The sequence below is a fragment of the Dermacentor albipictus genome, chromosome 1 (genome assembly GCF_038994185.2).
Source record: "Dermacentor albipictus isolate Rhodes 1998 colony chromosome 1, USDA_Dalb.pri_finalv2, whole genome shotgun sequence".
NCBI classification, from domain to species: Eukaryota; Metazoa; Arthropoda; class Arachnida; order Ixodida; family Ixodidae; genus Dermacentor; species Dermacentor albipictus.
Genome location: NC_091821.1, coordinates 446261492 through 446272060, shown reverse-complemented (window position 1 = coordinate 446272060; position 10569 = coordinate 446261492). Strand labels below are relative to the sequence as shown.

Below are 10569 nucleotides of genomic sequence, written 5' to 3'. Positions count from 1 at the left end.
CCACTAACGCCGCACAAGTCGGGACGTAGTTTAGACGCACGCCACTAACGTCTACCACGTCACGAAGTGGGCGCGACGTGGCCATGTGACAGAAACATGAAAGATATGTGTTGTCGGTGTTTAGGTTGATGACATTTGTTTAGGAGCTGTTATTCTCAAAATTTCAAGGAATGACTTTTTAAAGAATATAAGACAAGGTGCGCGCCACTTGGAGGGCCTCCACGGTAGTGGTTCAGAATGATTATTCCCCAAGGTGCGCCCGCCGCGTCGGCACCGGATTTTTAGCGGCGCCCGGCCCTCAAGAGGAAGCTTTAGCTCAGGCCCAACTCCGACGCGGCTTATTCAAATACGTATAAAACGCAAAAAAAAGCTTTTCTGAGATAAGCTATGGACCGATCTTAATAAGATTTGTTGCATTTGAGAGAGAAAGGTAAATTATAGTGACGGTTGGAAGGGGATGTAGAGCGTGAATTTTGTTGAAAGAATTTTCAAAAATACGATAGTTCGACAAATATGGAAGCACGAAGTTTACAAATGAATATCTCTCCGTCAAGAAGAGACATCACGGTTCTGCAAACTGCACCCATTAGATCATTCAAAGCGGACAAATTCGATATGTCAGCGTATTGAACGTGAATATGTATTACGTGAAGTCGTTACGTTTTCTGCAATGGTTCTGCAAAATGCTGTATTTACACATTACAAATTTCTTTAGGTTGATGTGCAGTATGTAAGCTTTGTCCACTTTAGATGTGCTATGAGAAGCAATTCGTTGAATTGTGATATAACTTTTCATTGCTGAGTTACGGAGTTGTAAACTTGATAATTTCGTTTTCTCATCATGTGCAATGTTTGCCAATTTTTAGTAAAAGATTGACGACCTAAATCTAGAAATCGAAACTCTGTCACAAGGTTTTAAGCTGTTCTTTTAAATGCAACAAACTTCGCCAAATTTGGTGCAGTGGTTGCCGAGAACAACGAATTCTCCTTTTACATGTACTTACGAGCACCCGAGCTAAAGGTTCCTCTTCTTTAGCAACATTTCAAGGCCGCCGTTTGGGGACGTTTGTGCCTACATCGCAAACGGGGACATTTTTTTAAGGTGCATATTTTCCCGGGACTTTTTTTCGAGTATGTTTTTTTCCGGATCCCAGCACACACATACCGGTGGGCCTGTGCACGGGGGATTTGCTGCTCAAAGTTATGGTGAAATCTCGCATGGCGCCACCGTTCCAATTTGATAGTGCGAGTCCACATCACAGAATTTCACACATATTACGCTTATAGTGTTGACTACGACTGCGTATGACACAGGTGTCGTATTTCGTGGTGCGAATACATTCACCTCCTCAACTTTGCAAGCTCGGAGTTAGGTACTCGTGCTACAATATATAGCAGATGTAAATTAGAAACATAGATGTAGCTATCGAGAACTTGTGACCAATTATCATTATCGTTTCCAAATCGTCATAATTCAAGCTCTCGCGTCAACCACATGGAGCAACCGAAATTTTCACAGACTTATCAAAGGGACTTATTTCATTCATCCTGGTCATTAATTCAACCATCATTAGAATTAGTTTACGAGATCAACATTGCTGGTTTCATTTTGGACACTTTGACAATATTTCAAGGTACTATGTACATACAGATGGATATACTACGACATACGAGTTGCCGTCGAATGCCATCCACGCATACTTAACCATATTGTTCTGGTATCATTTTTCTGTTTGTCAATTTTTGCGAGCGAAATATTATTATGAATGTCAAACGTTCCAAATCCTTCAGTTACACAGCCTCTTGCATCAACGAAGGATGTTTTTAACAATTTAATCATCTGCAGCTATCCATATTGCTTATGTTGTGTGACCGTCCTTAACAAGGAAACAATAAAAGAAGTATACATCAAACAAAAAGTTTCATTCCAATATTTTCATTCGCCTCTGAAATGTTCCAGAATATAAAAAAACTAAATCAGTAACGAACACTGCACACACGAGATCATCGTCTATCGTGGTCTTTGCGGCTCTTGGACTGAAAAAGCAGTCGTAGTAACAGTGCCCCGTGGTTCCCATGGAAACAGGAACTTTGTTGAGAAAATTGTCGAATCATCAGCTCCCAATCACGTTACGCATGCCTAGGTGAGATAAGGTCAAACTTCCTGCGATAATTTCGAGATAATTACTTTCGTTCATCCAGAAACGCCCGTATCACTATTGTGAAGAGTGCAACTGCGTGCAACAGCGGGACTGGCCATTACAATTACCGGCTGAACAATGGAGCTTGCACCTGCTTTCCGTACGTGAGAGCAGGAACGGGTTTTTTTCATGTGACAAGCATTGCACAACCTCTCCGCCCCCCTTTTGTTGCACATTCTTATCCGCAGTCACTTTAGATTGTGCAGATTTTTTTTTCTGGGGGGGGGGAAGCTCTATGCGACATCTAGCTATCGGAGTGAACGAATGAGCACTCAAGGGATGTGTTTACTTATCTCTCAGCGCCCTATAAAAAACAGGCAGAGTCGCTGGCGCTACCGGGATCAACTGAGACGCCGACACTCTAGGGACTTTCTCGGACAGGCAAGTGTTGCATCGCCGCACATATTCTGATGTATACGATATTAACTGCTATTTAAACTGCATTTAAACACTAGGTGACACAGTTTACGCGAGCAAAGTGTACGAATATATTCGCTTCAGTTTCTAACTAACTGATTAATGCCTACCGCTGTATTATCTGCTCTATTGCGACTGCTGCAATTAAGAAGGCGCTGTAGCGCTACCTTTGGGTGCATTAGATGTCAGGCTTGTCCGAATACGTCCCCATTGTTGGCATTTTTAACCCAAGTTTGCATCATATCGAAGCAAGGGAGGCGGTCTATAGTAAATTTAATCCTAGATAATTCTTCAAACGCATGTGATTCACGGCTTTGTACATGTTAGCAGCATGAAAAATATTGGATCCTCGAACATAACATTACCTGAAGTTAATGATGTGTAAGGTATGCGACCGGGCTAGTTGTTGCTGATCCATCATGTTTGGCAGCGCGAACTATAGGACAATGGACGGTGAAAGTCCCGCTTTCAAACATCTTCGCTGTTGAAGAGGCCGACTTCTCCGACTGACTCGTACGTTTTCTTTTTACATTTCAGGGCAGGCGAAATGAAGGGAGCCGTGGTTACTTTTCTCGCACTTTACGTCGTTGCAGTAACCTGTGAGTGCCAATCCTGCATCTACAACTTTATTTTGCAGATCTCAAAAAGAAATAATGGCGAGAAGTTTACAGATTTCTACTTCCTCCGCATTTAATGCGGAAAATAGCTTGAAGAATAAATACAGCAAAATACTAAATTGAAGTTCATTTCAGCACATTGCATAACACACAATATTTTTTTTTCAATTGATGAAGGACACATGTCCCTTGAAAGAGTTGAAACTTCAGAATCCAGATGGCCTACATATGCTTAACATGCTAGTGGATGCAGGTGGAGCGAAAATGAAGCAGAAGAATGGTCTCAAAGTATTCACGCTGTGAAGATGGTTGGACAGCGAAGCTCTAACGGCAACTAGAACGAGTACCTATTGCGACGTAGGTTGACACTGACGGGAGGACGCTGACTTGTACTTTACATAATTATTAGCCTAAGACGTTTCGACGGCCTGCAACTTGCCTTGCGCCGCTACTTCGTTCACCTACGAAGAGTAGACTGGACAAAAGAGAAATTCGCCAGGCCTCGCATGCACGATGCTCTTCAAAAGTCCTCACTATGCGTCACCTTCCCACAGCACTGTCTCAACACAAATCAGCTGCTAGGCGGGTGCTTCCCTAACGTACGTAAGTGTAGTTACGTCACTCCCTGCTTCGTATGCTCGTCGCTCTAAAGTTGTCGTCATGCTAAGCAGCGTTTTCATAAGTCAAGCGACCTAACATAGGCTTCTTCAGAATAACAATTTTCTACATCTGTGCGTGCTGTGGCCTAAAAATGCACAGAGAAGCTACGTAGGTGTTGGCCGACTGGTTTATGGTACCCTATGCTCTCCTCGTGGTGGCTTCTGTTAACGATAAGCAGGCTTCCCTGTCAATGGCCAGTCTCTTATTCAGTGCCAGCACACGAGGCTTCCGCACTGTTTTCTACGCGGCCAGTTTTAGAGCACTGAATTGTAGCGCGCCAGCGGGCACGTCCCGCTCTTTTTTTATACAGATGTATATCTCACGGACGTTCACAAAGATGGAGATATAGATATTAAACAACAAACAGAAAGTTAAAAACATCTTAATTAGAAGATATGTTTTTACTGAAGCTAAAACTTTTTGGCGGTATACCTTAAGTTATACCGAACTACATGTTCCTTTCAAAGTTCTACAAGTTTCTCATTAGATGTGTTGCTTGAAATTTAATACTTACAAAATAGGTTAATCATTCTTAACTCATTATAGCATTAGGCTTAATGCAAGAAAGTCGCACTTTCGCCCGAGAAGCAAAGCATTGACTACCATAGCACAGTATTAGACGACACGAAGCAAGGCTAGTGATATTATTGATCGTATAAATTGCAGTGAACATTGGCTTAGTATTTCGGTTAGCAAGCACAGTGTCACGCGTGCACAGGCAAACATGAGTACATCTCACTCGATAACCGCGACCACTCGCTTTGACAACACTGGCATGGCAAAGAGCAGTAACTTAGGCGCGCGAATTACCAAAAGGATTTTTTCTTAGGCAAGTTGGTGCTCAGATTTCCTAGGTATACTTTGTGGCGCAAAATACATTTCTTGAAAAGGGACAGAAGAAAGGAAGACAGTGGAGCGCCAATCTAGGTATACTTTGTGGCGCAAAATACATTTCTTGAAAAGGGACAGAAGAAATGGAGACAGTGAAGCGCGAATACGCGAATTCATACACGAATTACCCTTCGGGCTCTCTCCCTATTCACCGCTAAGGAAGTGCTGTAGAACACAGCAAGCCCTCGGCGCGCGCCCACTTTGTAACCACGGCAGATTACCTCGAAGCCTGGCCGCACGCGTTCGTGCCCCTATGCGTCTTTCGCAGGTCGCCCTCGTACTAGAGCGAAAGCGCGCCAACTTGCGTCCTCCCCTCTCCGCCCCTCCTCCTTGTGCACTCTCACTTTCCCGCCCCTGCTATAGCACACACGAGCAGATGGCGCGCATGCGCGAATCCCCCCTCCCAGCACGCGCAGGGCACTGCCGCACCAAGCCGCCATTCTTCTCTGACTTCCTTGGCAGAGAAGCCACAGTGCGCAGCCGCGAGCTAATCGCACTCGGGACTTAGTGCGGCACATCACGACGACGGCAACGGCAATACCGACCACGATCGCCGAAATTCCCCTGCAGGGGCCATATAACCCCTATCGCAATCAAATATTGTAACTTGCTCCCATACAAAACCAACAACATCCATAACGTCAAGTTCCCCTTGGACGCTTCGACTTGTAAAAAAGGCTTGACCAAATTTAGCTGAGACACTGCGTATTTTTTCCACCAATAAATAATAGCTATAAGCAAGAGAAACAGTTAATTGAATTTGCGGTCTCAATTCATTCAGCCATCTTCGCGTTACCTAATAATAGATGTACTTCTCCGCGTAAGGTCACGTTTAGAAGTCCTTGGTTCCTCTGAGGCTCATTTGTTGTTCTGCGGGTGTTGTCCCATAGCGCGCCATTGCGAGGTGATCTTGCGTCACTTCCACATGATGACTTCTCCCATTCAACTCATCTTATTCCTGCGTTTTGGTTCAATTAACTGCTCCATATGGCTGCAATACAGGATTTTTGTACATCTCAACTCGCCACCACAATTTTTACCATCGTCGGCTGCGTTCCCCATTACCTGGCACCTATTCAATTATTCCACTAGACCCCACGTTATATGCTGCATAGAATTTGTTACCTGCTGCAGTGGACTTTTTAGTTTTCATATACGGAAAAATGTCAGCGAAAACCGTTCACTTTCTATTCAACAGTTCCTTCTTCTGGTGCCTAAAGGTTATACGTACTATCTTTTTTTTATTTCCACTGTCATGGTCTTTACTCTTCTTTCATAATTTATTTGTTATCTTGCAAATATAGGCGCCAAAATGTAATAGCGAGAGAACAAATTGTGCATGTATACGTTCCGTGCTGCTGCTAATGTGCTGTTCATAAATGCTTCACGACACGTGTTTGCCATGTGCCTGCGGAAATTGTTTTGCCTCTGCGCCCTGTGTTTGCATCATCGTAGAGCTCTACTCACCACGGTAGTCCAGTGGCTACGACGTATCGTTACTGAGCTCGAGGTCACGGGGGCGAAAATGCCTGTTTTTTGTATAAAAGTGCATGATAGAAAAGAACTAGGTGGTGAAAATTATTTGCGAGTGCACCTAAGACGTCGAGTACGATATTATTGTGCGTTTGGTACACGTGAAACCGCAGAATTTTTTTCTTTTCATACTGCTGTGTGGCTGATTGACCTAAACAGGAATGCTCCATATATTCAATACGCTGATAATTACGAAACAATGAATCTTGTACTCGCACTTCTCTGCAAATTCATCTTAAAGCGGGCCTTAACCCGTCGTGGAAATAAGACACGCTTCTTCTTGAAACACTCGGCAAAAACGCGACATACAGCTAAATCATTTCACATTATACGGATTTGTTATACGGATCTCATTATACTGCCTGACGCTTCTCTTTATTGGGATTTTGTTGCTTTCTCTATGGGGGACTACGAGGACTTATTAATGGCGAGCTACTTGTCCCCCAGTTCTAAGAATACTCTTTCGTGCTTTACAGGCTCGGCACACGTACTGTCCCAGGAAACGAAGAAAGCCGAGGAAGGTGGTCTGAAGGTGAACTTGGGAAAGGAAGTCACACTTGTGGGGGAGATCCTGGTCGAGACAGCTGAAACGCTCGCCAAGGACGACTTGAAACAGGTAACTTCATGTGAGGGTTGCAGGAGGCAGTTCCATAATTGCGATGGGCGCGTAATTGGAAGACTTCAACAAAAATTTGGGGCCAAATATTTCGGATTGCATGGCTGTTTAGAAATAATCAAACACGGAGTTAGGCAGTCATTACGATTTCGTTTAACATTTCGATATTCATACGTGCTCTAAGACTTGTAACGAATGAGTCTTTAATGTGATTGGTTTATATAGTAGAATCCTTGCTTCGTTTATCGGGCACATGATATCCACTTCAATAAACAGTTAATCTGGGGGGATGTGATTGAAATAAATTTTTTAGGCTAGTTTTTCTTTGACGTGTTCGAGGTAAAAAAAAAAGTCAGAGTTTCGCAGAAAAAAGCGAAGCATCGATTGGCATAGAAAATTAGCAGACAGTTATATGAAATAAGGGTAGTACCTTTATCGGCCGTATGAACTTGGAAACATTTGCTTACTATCTGAATAACAAGTATGATGTCAGTGCGCACAAGCAAACATTATCTCATGACACTCGATTAGCACGGACACTCGCTGTCAAAAACTTGGAGGACACTTGAGAATTGCCTTTAAGAGTGGAACGCGACAGCATTCAAGGATTTATGACTGCTTCTCGCGCTTCCGGGCAACTGCAGCCAATGTAACCGTAATGTTTACCGGGAAATGCTGGCGACGAATGATAAGCACGAAGGCGAACTTTCTAGTAGAGATGCGGCTTCTTGCGTGGGCCGCGATGCGCGGAGGCGAGCGCCACCGGGAGGTGTTGTAAGGAAACGGGCGTGCCGCTCTAGGAATGGTAGAAACGCTGGAAAATGGGTTTACGTTTGAGTTTCCGCGCAACGGAATTGTTATGTTTTCTCCTATATTCAAATTATATTCTGGCGCTATCATGTCTGTAGGTTGTGTGTCAGTCGTACCCTACGACTTTCCTGACGAATTTTACTTTGAGAAAGTCAATTAGTTCAGTAACTTTTTTCGCGCTACACGGAGGGCGTGCGTGGTTCGATATGTAACTCTTTTTTTTTCATAAAGACGTCGACGCTGTACGCGTCGACCAACTTTCGGCGACGCAGGCCCTTAACAGGAATCTTTAGCTCGGGTGCTCCTATCTAAATACATGTAAAAGGAGAATTCGTTTTTCTCGGCAACCACTGCACCAAATTTGACGGGGTTAGCTGCATTTAAAAGAAAAGCTTAAAATCTAGTGACTGCTGGTTTCGAATTTTCGATTTAAGTCGTCAAATTTTTATAAAAATTTGGCGAAAATCTCAAGTTTTCAGAAAACGAAACTATGAAGTTTACAATTCTGTAACTCAGCAAGAAAAAATGATATCGCAATTCCGTGAATTGTAGCTAATAGCACATCTATGGCGGACAAAATTGATATGTTACACATGAACCTCAAGAAATGGAGTGATGTGTAATTACAACTTTTGCAGAACCTTTGTAAACAACGTAACAAATTCACGTAAGATGTAAACTGACATATGAATATTGTCCAATTTGAATGGTCTAATGGATGCCGTTTACAGAATCGCGATATCTGTTCTTGATGCAGAGCTATTAGCTTGTAAACTTCGTACTTCTATTTTTTTCAAACGTCAGAATTTTTGAAAATTTTTTTAACAAAATTCAAGCCCTAAGTCAAAATTCCGCTTCAAACAGTCACTAGAATTTAACTTTCTCTCTCAAATGCAACAAATTTAATTAAAATCGGTCCAGGGGTTATCTGAGAAAAACGTTTTTGCGTTTTTACATGTATTTGAATAGGCCGCGTCGGAGTTGGGCCCGAGCTAAAGCTTCCTCTTGAAGCTATCGCGTTAAAACACAGGCGTGAGCAAGCGCGGCTGCAACAGCGAGTGAAGTGACCTTCGGGTGGTGTGTCGCTGGAGTGCAAAAGCGGCGATAACACAGCGCGCACAAAGGTTATGAACCGTCTGCAGATCGCTTTCAAGATACGGCGCGCGGCCGTGCAAAGTACGCACTTGATGAAGCATAAGAAGCCGACCCCGCCCCCCCCCCCCAAACTCTTTTCCACGCTGCCTACCCGCTTTCCGCCAGAAATGGCGCGCGAGATGGAGCCGAGATCGTCACTTCCCTTTGCACCCGGTCTCGAAATGCGAAGTTGCCGCCGGAGCACAACCCCCCCCCCCCCCCCTTGCTCCCTCCCTCTGGTCTCGCCGCGACTTTCCACACGACGTAAGGCGGCGCGTTTGCCCTCCGCTTTCTTCCTAGGCGCGTGCGAGATTAAGCCGTGACCGTCGACTCGCCTGCTTTCACTGGCATATATAGCATACGACGCGAGACGGTCAACACCGCCCAAGGGCGGTGTTATCGCCCTTGGGCATCACGGAGAGGCCGACAGCGAGGGAAAACATGAGCCTGGAGTGTCCACATAATTGCTTTCGCATTAAAAAGACATCGTATATCCATAGTCTCCCGAGAGTGTTGTAGAAACTAGCCACTGGTGAGCCCACACAAACAGTCATTGCTTCAGTGCTTTCAAGCCACTGTTTGGCGATGGATACCAATTGTTATTTTTTGTACGAAAGTCATATGAGCAAATCGAGAGCGAAACAGAGCTCGGAGCCGCCATGGCTACATTGACACAGTGAATAAAAGCCACACCTGATGATTTAAGTGACTATTATTAAAGGATGCTTGAAGGGAATCATATTCGTATTCTGACATTTTCTAAGTGCGAGATGTTTTTTACATAAACCGTAATCTGTTCTATGAACACTTCCACAAGGCACCAGTAAACAGTGAGCCTATACCTTCAGCGTTTTGAAGCGTTTGTTTTTCAAATTAAGAAGTGGTTTCTAAAGTTTGCGGTCATAAGCTCAATACCAATTACTAACTGGTTTGATATGTGTTTTACAATGGTCATTGCGTCCACGCAGGATGACGAGTACTTCCTACGAGATCTGTGGGAAAAGGCGAAGGATACATTGAAGAATGCTGGTAGAAAGATCCACGAAGTCACAAAGACTGCTGTAGGGGACATGAAGACAGCCATGGAACAGGCCACTAGCAGGATAAGGGAGAAGGCGATTGAGAAAGCTATGGGAATTCTGGCAAAGGTTATGGGCAATGCAATGGAGTCGTACGCTGCTGAAGATTCTGGCGCGGCGACCCAATTCCGAAATGACTTGGTTCACAGGCTTAAGCGCACTGGCGAGAAGTTCATTGCCGCGGGCAAGAAGCTTTCAGGCCACTAATGCGGTGAAATTAGAGGCAATTAAAACGTGAAAATTTAATAAAGTATTATTCACATTGCAACTCCTACTGTGGTTCTGCAGTCGTTATTGGAACAAGCAGTCAGATACCGCGACGCAGCATTCTGTACAACCTGCCAACTTTCACATTAGCAACAGAGGTGACATTAACACCGCAAGCTGGGCGAGTTGGCGATTGAACCTGTTCCTAGGGGTGGGCGGGGAAACAGGGCGACATACTGCACTCGTATCGTGCACTTCTTTTTGTCTTTCGTCCGGGTTGCGCTGCCTGCCCCTATGAAAAGGCGACATAACGGGAATGTATCCTAAGAATGCTAAACAGATACTGCCCTTACCGCGATGGGAAATTCCGCATCGGTTACGGCCACCTGTTAGATAGCCGTCGC

At 44.3% G+C, this 10569-nt stretch overlaps 1 protein-coding gene across 1 annotated transcript; it reads left to right on the top strand.

Annotated features, from left to right (window-relative positions):
• The first annotated feature begins 2491 nt into the window (after positions 1 to 2491).
• Positions 2492 to 10226, top strand: LOC135903073 (uncharacterized). The gene is made up of 4 exons (XM_065433438.1): positions 2492 to 2582; positions 3156 to 3217; positions 6796 to 6935; positions 9848 to 10226. The coding sequence occupies exons 2-4, from the start codon at positions 3166 to 3168 to the stop codon at positions 10163 to 10165; spliced, it is 510 nt and encodes a 169-aa protein (XP_065289510.1). The 5' UTR covers positions 2492 to 2582; positions 3156 to 3165; the 3' UTR covers positions 10166 to 10226.
• The last annotated feature ends 343 nt before the right edge of the window (positions 10227 to 10569 follow it).